We start from the raw sequence: 20,417 nt of genomic DNA on the forward strand, positions 1-20,417 counted from the left end.
ATAACAGCGGCACTATTATGCTCTACTCCAACTCTAGTCACATACAGTTGTGTGCAACTACTTGCGCCAGAATGTGGGTGCACATCTGGATATACGTCTTATTGAAAACAATGCAGTGTGCTTGAACCACATCCACTTTTGAATGAACATCTGGATCTCTTTCTCTGAATCAGGGCATTACTGTTTTATCCAGCAAAGCTCTAGAGTCATTTAAAGATTCATGTATTTAAAACAACCATTTGGGAGGTTAGCATCTGTTTTTACAGTGTACAAAAGCCCAGCCCATGCCGACATCAACAGGGCTGTTCTCTGTAATTCTTGAAGAATTTCAGTTTAGAAACCTTTTGACTACGTTAAACGCTGAATTTGGTTTTAAAGTGCATTCTATGTTTGCTCACGCATGAAAGGTGAAGAATTTGAGCTTCTTATAACCCAGGGGTGTCCAAACTTTTTGGCAGGAGGGCCACATCATCTCTCTGACACTGTGTTGGGGGGCCAGAATTAAAATTTGAATAAATTTACATAAATGAATATATTAGAGATGGAACTTATATGATTGAATGAAGGTCTTGCAATCGCGCAAGGCCTACAAAAAGCCTTGCACAAAGCAAGCCCAGTGTTTCCTTTGCTTCTGCTGCTGCATTACAGATGTCAAACAGCAAGTAGCCCTTGTTGCACAGCTCCCTCATGCTGAGAACAGTTGCGTCGGTCCAGTGCGGGCTCCAGAAAGTCTCCGGAGGGCCAGAGGTTCATTGGAGACTGGAAGTTCCCTGTGGGCCGGATAGGGAGTCCCTGAGGGCCGCAAGTGGCCCCCGGGCCGGGGTTTGGGCACCCCTGTTATAACCGATATATTAACAGAATAGGGACACACACACACACACACCAGCTACCTTAAAGCCTTGCTTTGTTGCTGCTGTAGGTCAACAATTTTCAACTCGTGCTGCGGCACACTGCTGTGCTGTGAGTGGCCCACAGTTGTGCCATGGGAGTTAGGTGAATTTATTTATTAACTAAATATCATTTGTTAACAGGGCCATTGAGGGATGTGAACCCTCCACCAGCAGCATGTATGCCCTGTCAATTGTCAAAAGACTGATGGTGTGCCTTGTCAGTGTCTTGTCAGGGTGCTGTGAGATCAAAAAGGTTGAAAATCGCTGCTGTATCTATCCCACAAACATAAATATGTTGTAACATGGTTTGACTGTTATGGCTCCCCCCCCCAAGGAAGTGGGGGGGGATTATAGTTGGTAAGCGTTTTGCAAGAGAGAATTCTATTACAACTTGATGCATCATTACAGAACACAATTTCACATGCTATCCTGAAATGACCCCAATGGTAATTCCATTGCTTGTGGTTTGAACCATAGATGGTGGTCTTAGTTTGCAGAATATCAACTCTAGTTCAGTTCAGATTCTGATCCAAAGACTAATTAGAGTGTTCTCATTTAGGTTTGCATGCATTCATGCCAACATCTTGATGTATTATAGGCAACCCATTCAGAAATGGTGTGTATATTTGTGTTGCCTCCCCCATTTCAGGTCAGCAGTAATTATTCCTCTGGAACACCTATATGATTTATTATTATTGTTATGAGATATAAAAATTACTGCTTCTTGAAAAATTATCTTGAATACAGGCCCCCCCCCTTTATTCATGATCGGTTCATGTGAACACTACAAGAAGCGGTTCACAAAAAAAATAAAAAAACCATCGTGCAAATAACTCATCTAGTTTTCAATTGCAGTCCTCCTTTTGCTGTCTCCTGTGTCTGGCTGTTTCTGGGCTGTCTGCAAGTGCTAATAGGAAGTGGGAAGCGCTAAAAAGAAGCAGGTTGGAGGGCTGAAAAAAACGCAACACTAAGCTCTATGAACTCTTAGGATAATCCTGAATCTTTTGGATTTGTCCAGATGAATTTTATAATACATTTTGTCAGTCTTGAACACTACAAGCAGGAAAGAATGTTGGGAGCCCTCATTTAATATCAGAGTGGTGAGCTTTTTCATGCTACCTTTACTGGGAGAAATCCACACCAGTTTCTTCCCTTGCCAGCGTTGTAGTGGTCTAGTTTCAAGGGGTTTGGGGGAGAGGATTCGCTAGCATGGAATGGAAGCGTGGTCTGCACTCAGTTTGCCAGACTTCCACTATTACTCTGAATGGAGTGGGAACTGCTGTGCTAGCGGCCAAGAGCCACACCCACTTGGGCCCTTGGATGTCTGCAGACCTCTTAACTTGGCAGTAGCAAGATAAGACTTGAGCTCAGCTAAGTCCTTCAGATGAGATGTGGGTACACAAAGATGTTTCCAAAGTTTGTCACGTCACGTAAAGGAATATCCAGCCCCCCAAACCCAATTTATGTCAGAGGCCACAGAAACATCTGATTTTTTGAATCATTGATTTTTTTTATTCAGACTTTTTAAAACCCACCCCACCTCTCTCGAATACCAAGTTATGAGCTATTAACAGATTCAAGGAACATGGCCATCAAATCAGCAAACATAGTGACTTTGTGTTCTTGCTTTTCAATCCTGAGCTTTTTTCCAGTGTGATTCATCAGCCACCATGTTAATATACACTGGCTGCTTCATTTGGTGTTCTTTGAATTATGTCACTCTTCCATTCCTACTATTATTAGTTTAAAGTTCTGGCTTTCATTATTGTACTTGTGTTGAACAGCCAAACATTGATTCCAGTTGCTTGGTACACTAAAAATAGTGGGCAAAAAACTCAGATTCACTAGGGATGCAGTTGTGTGTTAGATCAGTGGAAACAAATGCAATTCATAATGGAATACAACAGCCTAAAGGCTCTGGTTTGGTTCCAGGTGCACACCAATAGTGCACCATCAGCAGTGGCCCCCAATAAAAATGCACAACCTTCATCTGCCTTGCAGGTGAGTATTACAATGCCTCTGGATGTGTTTCCAGATGCATATCACAGCTGCAGCAGTTTCACGAACAAGGATCATCTTGCCTGGGCTGTGTGCACCATTGTCCTTTGGGAATCAAGGCTATCTACTATGAATGCAAACCACAAAAGCACTGTTCGTTCCAAGAGGCTGATGTTTATTTCTTTGGATTGAGCTGAGTTTCATTGCTAGCTGGTCCCCATGGTATGGATGCCAGTAATCATTCATGGCAAAATGAAGAGCAATTCATCAGAACACCAATGCCATTGCCATTAATTGACTGCAAGCAAAGGAGATTTTTCTCGATGAGATCTCTTCTCCAGGGACAGTTTATAATTCCAGTTATTGATTCATTTTTTCCCTTTGATTACACCAGCGGGAATCGTGGAGCATCATGTAATTCAGATTTAATTAAGCTGCTAACAATTATCGCACATGAGTGGGAGTGGCAATATTAAATTGCTTGGGTCACATTCACACTCTGAAAATGGGAAACACCAATAAAACATTTATCTGAAAAGTTGAGGATTAAGTTTCCAAACCAAGCAAAACTAAAAAGGAGACATTCCTCTCAGTCTTTATGGGGAGAGCTTCTGCTGATGTGGGCATCTGAGCTACTCAGAACTATTCACAAGCAGATTGACAGCCTCACTAATTATACCAGGGGTAGGTTTTCCAGTATGCAAGCTGACCAATTAATGTATGCATTTGCAGCCCTGTCTTCTGAGCCATTGCACAGAAGTAGAAAATCATGCAATTAAGGAGACTCGCATCAGCCAGCACTTTGCCCGAGTACTGGATCTGACCTAGCATCACCATGGTATGCTATGGTAGCAGCTACCCTTACTTCACTGGGCCAGTGTAGCATGTCATTCTTACACCAGTTTGAGCTAGGTGCAGGAAGGATGAAGAGAGGACAAGGAAGCCTTGCATCCTTGGACAGATTGCTCTTGGACAGCCATAGAGCACTAAGGCAAGAAGGACAAACTTCCTTTTGCCATTGCCTAGTCTCTCCTATTGGTTGTTATTTGGGTGACTTAAATACTGCAATCCTGTACGCCAGGGATGTCCAAACTTTTTGGCAGGAGGGCCACATCATCTCTCTGACACTATGTCAAGTATCAGGGCCGGGGGGGGGGGAAGTGCTAATTTACATTCCAAATTTCAATAAATTTACATAAATGAATACATCAGCGATGGAACGTAAATAAATGAATGAAGGTCTTGCAATAGCTCATGGCCTATAAAAGGCTTTGCACAAAGCAAGGCCAGCCTTTCCTTTCCGGCAACTGCTGCATCAAAGATGTGAAACAGCAAGTCGTGGAGGAGCCCTTGTCTCACAGCTTGCACAAGAGGTTGAACAGTTGGCAGTCACGCTGAGAGCAGTTGTGTTGGGCCAGCACAGGCTCCAGCAAGTCTCTGGAGGGCCAGAGCTCATTGGAGACTAGGGACTCCCAATGGGCTGGATTGGGAGTCCTTGAGGGCCGCAAGTGGCCCCAGGGCTGGGGTTTGGGTACCCCTGCTGTACGCACTTCTTACCAGCTGAATATGATGGGACTTCTTACATTACAAGACTCATTGCTATCAACCTCCTTCTCAACAGCTTATTCAAATATCAAGTCCAGCAAAAGGGATTTTTTCAGAACTTTCCTTTAGAGGGAGCTCTTGTTCAACAAAGCACCAAAGCAACTACTTGTGATGTGAAGAAAGTTGCTCATGTGCATTAGGTAAGAGACTATGACATAATTATTACCAACATTATGGTACTGGCAATATTAATGTCCTCCAGCAATCCATGACTTTTGCTTCTACTTATCCTTGCTAGTGGTACTAGTAAAACTAGTGATATGATTCTTATGACTGTGTGCCATATCAGGTTATAGGCTCCCTGCAGGTCTGTAGCCAAGGTGGGACTGATGGGGGCACTGCCCCACCTACAGCCCTGCTTCACCCCATCTAGAGTAGATTTTGGTAAACCTGGGCTGCCTTTTAAATTTATAATGTGACAACCTCCATTTAAAGGAACTGGGCTTGCTTTATGTGCAGGAATAATAGCAGCTAAGAGAAATTATGATAACTGGTACTCCAGTGTGGTGGGAAGACTGTAGTGCCCCATCACTCTCTTCTCCATTTCCTCTACAGCTCTCCTTCCATTGAAATCCAGCATGGAAAGTGAAGGGGAGGAGGAGTGGTGCTCAGCTTCTGGAGCAATGGCAAAGAATGATCCCCCCCATAGCAGATTGACAGCAGTGGCAGGTAGCTAGGGCAGGCAGTCTCATGGCAGCAAGAGCAGTAGGCAGGTGCCTAGGCACTGCGGTGACTGTTTCAATGTTCCTCACACGGGCCAGTGCTGGAAATCACCAATTTCCAAGTAATGTTATTTGATGTCTTACCTAGAAATGCAGCTGCCCCTCCCAAGAAGGAAGGCAGGCTTACTATGGCCATGTCTCCCAATTTATTATTTTATTTAAAGCATTTTGCTGCATTCTTAAGTTGCCAGGTAGCCACAATAGCTTTATCAAATAAATAAAAATACAACATTATTAAAAAAAACTCTTCCCCCCCCCATTGATTTGTTTTTCCTCCTCCTCCAGGGCAGCTGGTGGTTTTACTGGTCTCTGCGAGGGAGGAAGGCCCCAGTCCTAACCAAAAAGGCTACAGCAGATCAAGGTGGCAAGAGTGAATCTGCCTTGCTGGCTTTTTGTCCTTTCCACAGGACAATTCATTTAAAGTAGCATGTCCGTTCAGAAGCAAGTTCCATTCTGTGTAATGAGGCTTACTCCCAGGGAAGTGTGCATAGGGTTTCAGCCTTTAGAGCCCAATCCTATAAGCTCTGAGCACTGGTGCCATAAAGCACCTTTATGGCACCCAGAGTGTAAGGAGCACTGGCCAAGCGCCAGTAAGTGCTGAGCCTAGTGCAGGACAGACACTGCCTGGAGCAATGGAAGAGCTCTAGGTGGTGGTAAGGTCTTTTGGGGTGGGGGAGGCGTTCCAGGATGGGGGAGGACAGGGCAGGGGAAGGAACCAGGGCTGGAGGGGGTGGGACCAGCAGAGTCCTGCTCTGCTGTATCCTACCTTGTGTTGTGTTGAAAAGCCCAACATAGAGGTTCTCAAATCTGCCCCAGCAAAATAGCCAATACAGACTTGAGAAGCCCTTTTGTGGAGCCTGGAGCTTTCCCCAGGGGAAGGGGACAAAAGTCCCTTTCCCCAAAGAGATCGCTTAGCAGTGCTGCACCCGGCACCAGTGCGAGGGATAGGATTGGGCTGTCAGTCTTTAGGAATGTGTCAGAAAAAAACACCAAATTACATTATTTCACATGTATAAGTCTTTACAATCAAGCAATTCAGTGATAACCAAATGCCATTTTTATTTTTAGAAAAAATGCCCCATCTTTATTCACCAATATTTTGTCCTTCAGATCCCAAACTGTCAGCTGTTTGTTAATTATTCTTGTAATGCTGTCTTTAATATTCAGCAATGTTTATGTTTTTTTTCGTAACATGATGGTAACTCTTTTGGCTTGATATATGGCAGTTTAAATATTTAACATTTGTCAAGGTCATCCAACAGCTATGTCCTGTATATAGAGGAAGTAATTAGGCAGACATGAGGAAAGTAAGGGAGGGAAGAAGTGGAGTAGGCTAAGGAAGGAGATGAGGGATAGAACTGAAAAAAGAAAAAAAAGGAAAAAAATAATAGAAAACATGAGAAAATGTGATTTTCAGCTGGTTATTTTGATGAGAGAGAGCTGAAACAATGCACTTACCAGAGGAAAGTTTGTAATGAATGCTTCCTTTGCAGGATCCCATTCGTATGGTCATCCCCAGAAAAATTAAGATGGGCAACTATTTTCTGATTTCACACGTTTAAGTTCTGGGGATCACAGGGAAAAAATGGATCCCCTGAGTGCTAAATGTTATGCCAGGTTCCACCTTAGCTCAGCAAAGAATCTGCTGATGCTTTTCAAAACTGCAGACTAAAAACCATCAAAACTGCTTAACTGTTAAATAGGATCTGCTTATCAAAAAAACAAGCCTTTCTTTTTTCACCACGTCCAGAAAATCAGGGATTTTTCTTGTCACTGCAGTAAATGTCACTAAAGGTTACATGAATCTGAACAGCATAATTGCCCAATGGAATGGGAAACTGCTTGCTTAACTTTCTTTTTTAAACTGCCAGCCATTCAGGATTTGGGGTGCAATTTAAGTTAAGAATGTAAAATGCAAAAATCCATTGTTGTGGTTTTTTTGTATGTTTATAATTTTAAGGGAAAGAGAACAATGAAGGAAAACAAAGAGAGAGGGAGGGGGAAAAGGGAGAGAGACACATGCCATAACAAATTTTTAAAACTGGTCCATGTTAGAGGCTGACATCTTGGATCCAATGCCTAAAGTCTTCGGAATTAAACAATAAAAGATGGGAATGTATGTATGTATGTATGTATGTATATATATGGAATATAAAAAAGATGTATGAGAAATTAACATGAACTTAATGTTAAACTTTCTACTATAGTAGTATCAAACTACTTTTCAAAGCAAAGCAATTTAGGGCATCACAACGACCTTTGGAAATCCAGACAAGGTATGCAGTGAATCTGTCTTCATATGTTACCCTTGTGGTTTGGAAATGCGCAGTCTCTCTCACATATTATATTTCACAGCCCACAAATATTTATCAGGCAAGACCAGAGGTTTAAAATATAGTTGCTGATCATGCAAATAAAATTTTGATTCTAAGATCATACTGATTATATAGTTTCACTGAGAGAATAAGAGATAACCACGATGCAATCAGTCAAGTAAGCGTGTGTGCATGTATTTCTCCACCTTTTCAAAACAAATTGACTGCATCAAGCCATTATACCAATATATTGCTTTATTTCTTGGTAGTAGTAAATTAAGGCTTTATAGTGAGTCACACAGTACAAGCCAATCTAAACATTAAAGCCCTTCTGGAACCAAGTACTGTTATTCATTTCCATTTAGCACAGCCAGCTAGATTACTTTCTTTTTAAGAAAGAAAACACAAATCTCATTTAAGAGACTTTATGAGTTCAAAAGGCCCTGTTCAGATCCCAACAACCTTCTCCTCGGGACAGAGTCCAACTCTCAGGTCAAACTTGACCTTTACAATGGGCTTAGGGTAGAATTGCTGGCAGGATAAGCTAACGTTGCACTAAATAGTCACTCTCTAAATGGAAAAAGAAAAGAAACTAAATGGATGTTGCCTAACATCGTTTCCCAGGATGCTTTGAGGAGACATTATCAATTCTTGGCCCTTATCTTTTTTGGACAGAGATATTCAATTTGTAGTAGAAAACTGAAAACTATTTAATGAGCTGGCCCATGGAAGAGCAGCATCTGTTTCATAAAAGTGTTCACCCACTTCATTGTCTCGCATGTTTTTTGGGGAGTGCACAGGCAAACTTGTAGGTAAACATCCCACAAGTTCTTCCACTTGCAAGCCCTTTTGATTTCAACAGGAAAAATTTAAGCACATTGCATTACACTCCCATTGCAATCAATAGGGCTTAAAAGTGCTTCACTTTGCCTGGATCATGCTGTGTGTGAGCATAACCACCATGATTATGTAACAACATACAACAAACCTTTATTAGGCATATAACCATGATTATGTATTGCTCCTTAGCACATGGATTTGGGCTTGTTATCAACGCCATTTTTCTTAACAATGTCGTTTGGAGATAGAGCAGTTCGTGCTTTTACAAAAACCATACAGAGTGTTTCCCTCCCTGCATTTCCCTACAAGAGTCATTGGCAGCACCTGTCAGATAAACCAAAGTAAGGGAATGTTTGTTCCTTTACCTCAGAGCTGCATTGCCCTTATGTCAATGCAGGAAAGCACTGACATAAGGAGTTAGGATTGCACCCTAAGTTGCTAAAGGCCCTGGGGCAAAGCAACTGACTCCTATGGTGCCCTATCAGCCCCTGAAGGTACAATGGGTGCCTTTCAGTACTGAGGGTTGTTATTGACCTGGTGGGTTCTCTAATGGGCATGGGCCCTTGGCCAATGCCTGACTTGGCTGACCCTAAACACCAACCCAGTTGGGGTTCTTCAGCTGTAATCTTGAACATACTGGTTTGGTAACAAGCGACAAGTCAAGTTATGTGCAGCTTGTTCCAGCAGCCATGGTTATTCATTCACACACTACATAGATGGTAGAGAAGAACCTCCATGCCCAAAGGAAGTTGCTGAAGGGAGTGACTGTGTTGACTAATGGGTGACCATAAACAGTATTGCCCTTTAGGTCTGTACTGATGCAAAAAAGACAACTGATCTGTCATTTCAGTGTGTTTTCTTGATCTAGTGAATACAGCATACCAAATCTCTGTTCCCCAAGGCTATGACCTTCTAGGTTAATTGCTTTACCATCTGGAAAACATCTCCTGGTTCCAGACAAAGAAACAGAAAAGGCAGAATCTGCTTGATAACATGGGACCCTATGCCACTGAGAAACAAACAAATGTGAAGTCTGTTATTCCTGCAAGATGTTACCAGGAGAACTTGCTGTTGAGACTTACAGAACAATATAATTGCCATTGTCCACTACACTGCAATTATCCAGACTCAATGTGTATGTTTGGAGTTTCCCTGGGTCAAAACAGACAGACAAATGTTTCAGAAATTGAGAAATGGCAGGTTTTCTCAAACCTCTATTAAGAAACAACTGGCTAAACCTTCTCAAAAGCGAGTAAGGTCTTTACCCAGATTTTGCCACATAGATTACTGATGGCCAATCATGTCGAAAGTCAAATCCAAAATATGAAAGAGTGTCACTTCACTGCATACTGCAGGATATATGCACCTCCTGAATTATGCGGTTGTTTTGCCCTTACTGTACTGAACTAAGGAGAAGGAAGCACTACCATTGCTGGTGAGCCAGGCAGAAGTGCAAGCCTGGCTGTGGCATAGCAAGACTTCGAGATGCTGTACGTGTGCCACAGACTGATCATCCACGAGTGAGACAGAAAGAGATTAGCAAATCCTGAGGATGTGAGGAAAGACATATTATGACTAGAAATGATAACCATAAATAAATTTAGTCCTATACTGTGAAGAAAAGCCCTGAATTACAGCTCAAAGGCTTCCTCGAGTCTGATAGAAAATCCACATCCTGTAATGTTGTGGAGGAGGGAAGGACTTTGCGAACAGAGTGTTCTAAGAGTTACATGCTGTACAAGCTTTGAAGAATAAGACTGCTATAAGGACACCAAACACACTGAGCATATGCTCCTTCCAGATGACAGGAAACTCTCCATAAGGACATAGTCTGAATAAAGGAAGGTGGCTTATGATATCTTAAAAAGGATCCCTCTCAGCAGCACATAAACTCCTGAGAGACATGAAGGGGAAGGGGGGTGCAGGCAACTTGTTCAGTGCTGAGGCTTACATTCAAAACACACATGTGCCAAAGGCTAACTTGCATGATCATGATAGCTCGTAAGCTAGATCTGATGGCTGTATTGCATGTTTGTTGTGACACCCTTGTTCTCCGAACTGCAATTTTGGCACCAAAAATGTAAACAAAACCCAGACAAAAGGCCTCTCAAATTACAAAAATGCCCTAAGACGGTATGGCTCCAGCTCAACTAGAATTAGTCATGACTGAGTCCCACTGAAAGCAATGAGACGAGTGGTGTCCTAACTAACTTGTCTGATTGTTTTCAATGGAATGTGGTCATTAGTACCTTTAGCTGAATAATGCATGGTACATGACATTTGAAATCAATACCAAAACTGGACTTCAGTTACTTGCCTTCTGGTTCCTGAACTCTACATTCATACCACTACCATGTCTTTGAATGCATCTCAGTAACTGTAAGGACCACAGAGGTAATTAAAACAATTCATTAAGATAATGAACGCTGGCATTGTGAAGATTTGAGCAAGGCCACTACAAGGTGCATTAAGGACCACATGGAGAAGCTAAACTATGCTTTCTACCTCTGGCACAAAGAAGGTACAGTTGCCATATAGGGACAACACACAGGCACGTACATACATGTATTTTTTTTTAATATTTTGCTCTTGTTGATGAGTGTGAGGAGTTGCTTCAGAAAAAGGCAGGGTTGGTGTGCTCTATAATACAGCGCTTGCAATGACGTTTAACAAACCGCAAAGCTTCCACTGAAATCTCACAGTCCTGCACATTCAGCGTCTGCAGGTCAAAACAGTTGGCTGCTACAATCTGCAGGCCTTGTCCAGTGATGCTCTCGCATGACTTCAAACTCAGCCGCTTCAAGTTGAAGCAGTTCAGAGCCAGAAACTCCAAGCCAGCATCAGAGACCAGCGGGCATTTCCCAATGTCTAAAGACTTGAGTTTTGTGCAATTTTTGGCAAGGTACTCTACTCCGTGGTCCGTGATGCCCTCACAGCCCCGCGCATTGAGGTAGCGCAACTTGCTGCAGTACTTGGTGATGTAACGGATGCCTACGTCAGTGATACGGCCGCAGTGGGCAATGCTCAGGTACCGCAGGCGTGACTCCAGCTTTGCAATCTCACGCATGCCAAAATCACTGACAAAGCGGCAGTCACTCACACTTAGCTCTCTGATGGATGTGCAATAAATCATCAGGTAGCGAAGGCCTTCATCAGTAATGCGGATGCAGCGGCGCAGGTAGAGGTGAGTCAACTGAGTGCAGTGGGTGGCAATGGTGTGCAGTCCTTCATCCTCCAGGACAAAGCAGTCGGTCATGTCCAGGTAGCGGATAGAAATCTGTTTGCCATGCAGAGGAGACAGTTTGATGGAGGCTTCACGGGTTAAACTGATGCATGTCACTTTGGAACAACCTACATTTGGAGAGGAAAAAAAAAGGGAATCAGTTAACAACCAGTAACTGTTAACCATTGACATTTGCATGAATTATTTCCTCTAAAAGAAAGGTGCTGGGTGACCTTAATGATGTGTGACCTTCCATGCATGCTAGGGATACTGGTGTGAGAATTCTGGCAAAGTCCATCCAGCTCTGAGCAGTGGAGTTCTGCTTTAAATGTAATGGGTCCTGCCAGTCATAGCCAACTGGTAACTGTGGGTCATATCAGCCTCCCAGGACATTTTTTGTGTGGATGCTGATAGCTTTGCCAAACTTGATTCCAATTCCAGTGTGGTAAAAAGTTTGCTCTGACTTTCACTTGCAAAGAAAACATTTTCAAGTTATATCAATCAGAGTTATTCTACACTTTAATGTGACATTTTTCATTTTGGTTTTGTATATTACATGCAAATAATATGCTTATCGATTACACACAAATATAAAATGCCTACTTCTAGACAGTGTCAGCTGTATTATGGTGACTACTAGTGAAACTATCTGGGTAGCAAAATCCACTTCCAACCCCTGAACCCCTGTTCTGAGAATCGCATGGGCCCTTAGAGTACAGAAGTTGCGTGTTCCTGGTCTACACAAAATCCATAAGCTGGAGCCATAAGAAGTGAGGATAGATGACTCAATAGTTTGCAAGTTTATAGACATAAGTGCACCTTGTATCAAAGACCCCATCAGAGGCCTGCCTATGGGCATGCATGTATGCAGACTTCTAGAGGTGTCTAGATGCCAGTTGAGACTAATGATGACATTGATTCATGTTGATATCTAAAGGCTTCTGCATTCTACGAACTAGGTCTTTCTGAATAAATTAAGCAGCAGTGGCAGGCTCTGCGAATGCAATCATGTTGCGCCATATGAACTTTAGTTTCCATAAACACAGTAGGACTGTGAAGACAACCACTGTAGCTTGTTCAAATCCAAGGAAGGACTCTCAGCCAAACAGCACCTTTTAAGGGAGGCTCCATCCTCCACAGGGGCACACCTTTCCGATTCTGATAGAAGTATTTTCACTCTGTGGTTTAAGTATGATGATATTTTCCTATGGCTCCAACCATTTTTCCTGTCCCAAATAATAAAGATGTAAAAACATGCAGTCTCAGAGCAATATTTTTACACAGAGGAAATGTAAGGGATTTGAAATGGAAGGAGAACGTTTCAAGAGAGCTGAAAGAACTTTGGCCGGCCTGCAAGATAATGGCTTGCAGTCAAGCTGACACATATATTAGGCTTGCCCAAGAATGAATGAGTCTGTTTAAAAAAAGAAAAAAAAAAGAATTGTGGAAAAACCCGAATGTTAACTTTTGTATGATTTTGACATTATTAGGAAGCATGATTGAAGAGAACATGAAATGAGCTTGCAAATCAAAACAACGACTCAAATTAGGCCAAGGGAAAATGATATGATAAATACAAACTTTTAAGGCTGCAATTCTATCCACACTTACCTGGGAATAAGCCCCACTGACTGTAATGGGACTTATTTCTGAGGAGGCATGCCTAGGATTGGGCTGTAACTGTCAAGCTGCCATGATTATACTGTAAAATCACATCTTTATATTAACACCTACGTTATACCTGAGAGGCACTGAAGCCGGCTAGTGTGGTGGTAAGGTCTGGTCCCAATACCTGACTGTTCCTTGTTACAAGGCTATATTGACAAATTATATTGGAACATTTGCACACTTCTGAGAGCAGAGGCTGATACCTCAGCATCACGTCACTATTCAACTCAACCAAGCTGGGCCATAATTCAAATCATCTTATTCTTCCTTTCAGTTACATCCCAAGCCAGAAGGTAATAATGCCTGCAGCTCTTTATTTACACTGGCATTTGCAACATTTTTCTTGTCTCAGGAGTATCAAGGTGACAATTGCAAGGAACTGCTGGTTTGTAGATTGAAAGCTTTCAGGGTCTGCTAGATGCAACAATATATACCCTGTCACATGGCAATACACTGGGCTCTGAACAGGTACCTGAGTCTGGTCTGCCAAGCTGCATTAACTACAACCTAAGTAGTCCTCCTGTTCAGACATTCTCTCCAGCAGAGGGCAATATGGCACACACCATTTAACACTAAATTCAGAATAGCTGACAACAAATTCCAAACGGATGGTCTTGCTAGCCTATTATAACAAGCAGAACAAAGAGACCTGCAGAAACTTAAAGGCGAACTATTTTATTGTGGCTGGATGCAGCTTTGGGCAGACCATAGGAGTTAGATAGATAGTAAGAGCTCTTACTTTGCAACTGCTGCTTAGCAATAAGGAGATGCTCTATCCTTTCCCTTTTCCACCAGGTGTTTGCCTTTGGACCAGTCTAAGATGATAACATTTGCTACTTCTGGGTTGAGGAGAAGAACTTCCTCCTAGCTGCAGTCTGTCTCCAACCAAGGCTGAAAGATAAACTTGCCTGGTGAGTAAAGTCAGCCAGACAGACAGTGTCTACTCCCCTATTGCTGCTAAATAATCCCTGAAGTGGCAAACCTGCCTCCAGCTGCTGTGGAGCAATTGATATGAATGGGGAATCCATGGCCCTTACATTCAGATGGTGGACAGACACTATACTGTACAAGTAAATGTTGACTGAGAGAACAGCCACTCCTTTGGACTACAGCAGCCAGTGCCAACTATGGGCCTCCTGTCCACTCAATAATCTGTGCGTTTGCAGCCCTCCACCAGTCGATTGTAAAGAGCAGGGATCCCCCACCCACCCTGATCACCCCATAGAGGCTGGAGGCAAGTTTACCACTGCAGGGATTACTTAACAGCAAATCAGAGTGAAGGGTGGACGCCACACCAGGGTAGGAAACAAGCTGAAGAATCCGAAACTGCCTTTTCTCCCATTGCAATGAGAGCTTTAAAAGGTAATTGGCACTCACTGGTAGGTTCACCCGGCAACCAAAGCAACGTCTCTTTAAATGCAGGCTAAATATGTATCTACCAAGTGAGGAGATAACTTCATGCACCTGACAAGTGCGCTCTAGTCCAAGAAAAGTTACACCACAGAACAGTTTTTGGTGTTTAAGGGTGCCATTGGACACTCTGATGTTTTTGACTAGTTGAGGCAATTTCTAACTTTGCAGATTATGATTTTACTTGTCCAAATGCATGAAGAAAGGGACTTCCGGTTGAGTCACAGAGATCTGAACAAGCCCTGGTGAGAACGGGGCTAACGGGAACTTCTGCTTTCTTTGGCTGGAGGGCATTTAAAAGCCCACCGACATCCTCCCCCAGGTAGGGGAAGGGCTGGGGATGCCTGAGACCCGAGGGGGGTGTGAGTTTGGCGATAGAGGAGCTCTGAATAGGGGTTTCTCTATCTGCTTTGAACTCCCCCCCAGTGAAGGCTTCGCTAAAATCACAGCAGGAGTTACCTGGGTCAAGAAATTTGGCATAAGATCCTCGCTGACTCAGCCTCCTGATATATATGATGAGACGGTGGTGTAGGGAGGAGGGGTTTAGATTCGTTAGGCACTGGGGAACGTTTTGGGACAAGCGGGGCCTGTACAAGAGGGACGGGCTCCATTTGAACCAGAATGGAACCAGACTGCTGGCGCATAACATTAAAAAGGTGGCAGAGCAGCTTTTAAACTGATCCCTGGGGGAAGGCCGACAGGAGCCGAGGGGCATCCGGTTCGGGACTCCTCATCCCTATGGGATGAGGATGGGGAGGTTAGAGAACAACAAGACAAAGGCAGGGTAGGAGAAGAAATTGGGAAAGGTAGGGTGATGGGATGTGATAGATGGTTTGGCACAATGAGAGGATGCGGGGACAAAGGAGCGAATAAGCAGCCCATCCTGGGGCATTCCGTGTATAAATGCTTTTATGCGAATGCCCGAAGTCTACGAGCAAAGGTGGGAGAACTGGAATGTCTGGTGACAAGGGAAAATATTGACATAGTGGGCATAACGGAAACCTGGTGGAATGCGGAGAATCAGTGGGATACCGCAATCCCGGGCTATAAACTCTACAGGAGGGACAGGCAGGGGCGTGTTGGAGGTGGGGTGGCCCTTTATGTTAAGGAAGGGATAGAATCCAGCAAAGTAGAGATTGAAGGTGGGTCCGACTCCACCGTAGAATCTCTGTGGGTTAAATTACCAGGCTTGTGCAGCGATGTAATACTGGGGGCGTGCTATCGTCCTCCAGACCAGAAATCTGATGGGGACCTTGAAATGAGGAAACAGATCAGGGAGGTGGCAAGGAGGGACAGGGTTGTAATCATGGGGGACTTCAATTATCCTCATATTGACTGGGTCAATTTGTGTTCTGGTCACGATAAGGAAACCGGATTTCTTGACGTGCTAAATGACTGTGGCTTAGATTAGCTAGTCACGGAGCCCACCAGAGGACAGGTGACTCTGGATTTAATTTTGTGCGGTACGCAGGACCTGGTTAGAGATGTAAACGTTACTGAGCCATTGGGGAACAGTGATCATGCTGCGATCCGTTTTGACGTGCACGTTGGGGGAAGAATACCAGGCAAATCTCTAACAAAAACCCTTGACTTCCGACGGGCGAACTTCCCTCAAATGAGGAGGCTGGTTAGAAGGAGATTGAAAGGGAGGGTAAAAAGAGTCCAGTCTCTCCAGAGTGCATGGAGGCTGCTTAAAACAACAGTAATAGAGGCCCAGCAGAGGTGTATACCGCAAAGAAAGAAGGGTTCCACTAAATCCAGGAGAGTGCCCGCATGGCTAACCAGCCAAGTTAGAGAGGCTGTGAAGGGCAAGGAAGCTTCCTTCCGTAAATGGAAGTCTTGCCCTAATGAAGAGAATAAAAAGGAACATAAACTGTGGCAAAAGAAATGTAAGAAGGTGATAGGGGAGGCCAAGCGAGACTATGAGGAACGCATGGCCAGCAACATTAAGGGGAATAATAAAAGCTTCTTCAAATATGTTAGAAGCAGGAAACCCGCCAGAGAAGCGGTTGGCCCTCTGGATGGTGAGGGAGGGAAAGGGGAGATAAAAGGAGACTTAGAGATGGCAGAGAAATTAAATGAGTTCTTTGCATCTGTCTTCACGGCAGAAGACCTCGGGCAGATACCGCTGCCCGAACGGCCCCTCCTAACCGAGGAGTTAAGTCAGATAGAGGTTAAAAGAGAAGATGTTTCAGACCTCATTGATAAATTAAAGATCAATAAGTCACCGGGCCCTGATGGCATCCACCCAAGAGTTATTAAGGAATTGAAGAATGAAGTTGCAGATCTCTTGACTAAGGTATGCAACTTGTCCCTCAAAACGGCCACAGTGCCAGAAGATTGGAGGATAGCAAATGTCACGCCTATTTTTAAAAAGGGAAAGAGGGGGGACCCGGGAAACTATAGGCCGGTCAGCCTAACATCCATACCGGGTAAGATGGTGGAATGCCTCATCAAAGATAGGATCACAAAACACATAGACGAACAGGCCTTGCTGAGGGAGAGTCAGCATGGCTTCTGTAAGGGTAAGTCTTGCCTCACAAACCTTATAGAATTCTTTGAAAAGGTCAACAGGCATGTGGATGCGGGAGAACCCGTGGACATTATATATCTGGACTTTCAGAAGGCGTTTGACACGGTCCCTCACCAAAGGCTACTGAAAAAACTCCACAGTCAGGGAATTAGAGGACAGGTCCTCTCGTGGATTGAGAACTGGTTGGAGGCCAGGAAGCAGAGAGTGGGTGTCAATGGGCAATTTTCACAATGGAGAGAGGTGAAAAGCGGTGTGCCCCAAGGATCTGTCCTGGGACCGGTGCTTTTCAACCTCTTCATAAATGACCTGGAGACAGGGTTGAGCAGTGAAGCGGCTAAGTTTGCAGACGACACCAAACTTTTCCGAGTGGTAAAGACCAGAAGTGATTGTGAGGAGCTCCAGAAGGATCTCTCCAGACTGGCAGAATGGGCAGCAAAATGGCAGATGCGCTTCAATGTCAGTAAGTGTAAAGTCATGCACATTGGGGCAAAAAATCAAAACTTTAGATATAGGCTGATGGGTTCTGAGCTGTCTGTGACAGATCAGGAGAGAGATCTTGGGGTGGTGGTGGACAGGTCGATGAAAGTGTCGACCCAATGTGCGGTGGCAGTGAAGAAGGCCAATTCTATGCTTGGGATCATTAGGAAGGGTATTGAGAACAAAACGGTTAGTATTATAATGCCGTTGTACAAATCGATGGTAAGGCCACACCTGGAGTATTGTGTCCAGTTCTGGTCGCCGCATCTCAAAAAAGACATAGTGGAAATGGAAAAGGTGCAAAAGAGAGCGACTAAGATGATTACGGGGCTGGGGCACCTTCCTTATGAGGAAAGGCTACGGCGTTTGGGCCTCTTCAGCCTAGAAAAGAGACGCTTGAGGGGGGACATGATTGAGACATACAAAATTATGCAGGGGATGGACAGAGTGGATAGGGAGATGCTCTTTACACTCTCACATAATACCAGAACCAGGGGACATCCACTAAAATTGAGTGTTGGGCGGGTTAGGACAGACAAAAGAAAATATTTCTTTACTCAGCGCGTGGTCGGTCTGTGGAACTCCTTGCCACAGGATGTGGTGCTGGCGTCTAGCCTAGACGCCTTTAAAAGGGGATTGGACGAGTTTCTGGAGGAAAAATCCATTATGGGGTACAAGCCATGATGTGTATGCGCAACCTCCTGATTTTAGGAATGGGTTAAGTCAGAATGCCAGATGTAGGGGAGAGCACCAGGATGAGGTCTCTTGTTATCTGGTGTGCTCCCTGGGGCATTTGGTGGGCCGCTGTGAGATACAGGAAGCTGGACTAGATGGGCCTATGGCCTGATCCAGTGGGGCTGTTCTTATGTTCTTATGTGAAAAAAAAATTGGCAAAAAAGAAACAGCGTTTGAACCGGAGATTAAACGGTGATAAGGAGGCTTTGGGAAGGAGACGACAAATGCGAGATCTGAGGAGGAGGAACGAAGAAAAGACATCAAGCTGATTGGTCAGTAAGGAGTGAAAATATCGTGAGATTGTAGCCTGGAAGTGAGATTTCGCCACTGAGAGAAGGTCATATAGCAACAGGGAGGAGCGGCCATTTTAAGAGGGTCAGAAGATTGGGAGGAAATATTTGAGTGGACATTTTGAAAGAGGTCAAGAGAAGACAGGAAGTGAAGAAGTGGACATTTTGAAAGAGGTCAAGAGAAGACAGGAAGTGAAGAAGTGGACATTTTGTGAAGAGTACTACAAAGAAGTCACGTCCGCCATTTTGACTAAGGGAAAACTTAATGTCAATATTAAGTTGACTATACAGCATTATAGAAAGTGGGAAATACTGAGTTTTGATAGGGAAACGCTTGCTACATTTCGTATGACTTTAGAGAGAGACAAAGAGCACTTACCTGGAGCAGCTCGAAAATGGCAAAAAAGGGAGATAAAGATCTGCAAATGGCAATGGAAAGTTTAGAGAAGAAACTTAATGACTCTATGAAAGAAATGTGTACCAAAATAACAGAAAATATGGAGAAAATGATGGACGGAATGAAAGGATTGATAGGAGACCTCAAAAATGAAGTGATACAAGTTAAAGTTGAGTTGAAGACAGTAAATCAAAAAGTACAAGATATGGAAAAGAAAACACAAGAAGCAGAGGGAAAGATTGACAGAGTGACTACTGATACTAAGAGATTTGAAGATTATATGCTGAAATTGGAATGTTATGCTATGGAGACCCATCTAAGGCTGAGAGGTGTGCCAGAGAATTTAATGGAAGATACAAAAGAAGATAGAAAAGAAGTTATTAGAATCTTGGCAGAATTTATAGATTTACAACCTGAGGAAATGGAATATCAATGTGACATGGTGTACCGAATAAATTCCCAGTATGCCCACCAAAAGAACCTGCCTAGGGATATAATAGTGCAATTAATAACAAAGAGAACTAAAGAAGAAATATTGAGAAAGCACTATAGGGACCCTTTGAAGGTAAAAGGGGTAGAAATTGGGATCATGAAAGAACTACCAAGGAAAGTGGTGCAAGATAGGAAAAAATACAGAAAATTGACAGACAAGTTGAGAGGTAAAGGCGTAAGATATAGATGGGAAATTCCACAAGGATTAAGTTTTTATTTGAAGGGTGCACGGATTACAATTAAAACAGTTAGGGAGATGGAAGATTTTTTGGTGACTAATAAAGAAGATTTGGACTAAAAAAGAAATAAAGTTTAATTTTATATCAACGATGGAATACAAACTAATTTCTTGGAATGTGAATGGACTAAATTCACCACAGCGACAAAAATTAATTTTTCATTAGATACAAAAACAAAAGGCAAATATTGTTTGCTGCAAGAAACACATATTTGTAAAAAGGATTATAAACTTTTGAAAAATAAGAATTTGGGGGAAGAATTTATCTCGGCAACAAATAAAAAAAAAAGAGGAATAGTGATGTATTTAAAGAAAGAGCTAGAACCAAAATTAATTTTTAATGATGCAGAAGGAAGATATTTGGCAATAGAAGTTATGTTGAACTACAAAAAGACATTATTAGTTGGAGTATATGCACCAAATGGAGCTAAGGATGGCTTTTTTGAAGCGTTAAAATTGGATCTGGGTCAGATCTATTATGAACAAACAATATTGATGGGAGATTTAAATGGAGTTGTGGATTTAGAATTAGACAGGAAGACTAAAAGTAAACGAAAGGAAGGCAAACTACCAGTATCTTTTTT

General features: G+C 43.2%; 1 protein-coding gene across 1 annotated transcript in view; it reads right to left on the reverse strand.

Annotated features, from left to right (window-relative positions):
* Positions 1 to 7,797: 7,797 nt before the first annotated feature.
* The window catches only part of FBXL7 (F-box and leucine rich repeat protein 7), a 147,222-nt gene continuing 134,602 nt past the window's right edge, over positions 7,798 to 20,417 (reverse strand). Inside the window, exon 4 of the mRNA XM_066625035.1 lies at positions 7,798 to 11,721. Within this exon, the coding sequence (XP_066481132.1) occupies positions 10,985 to 11,721 (737 nt within the window). The 3' untranslated portion in view covers positions 7,798 to 10,984. The remainder of the gene's footprint in view (positions 11,722 to 20,417) is intronic.

This window comes from Tiliqua scincoides, chromosome 4 (genome assembly GCF_035046505.1).
Source record: "Tiliqua scincoides isolate rTilSci1 chromosome 4, rTilSci1.hap2, whole genome shotgun sequence".
Classification (NCBI taxonomy): Eukaryota; Metazoa; Chordata; class Lepidosauria; order Squamata; family Scincidae; genus Tiliqua; species Tiliqua scincoides.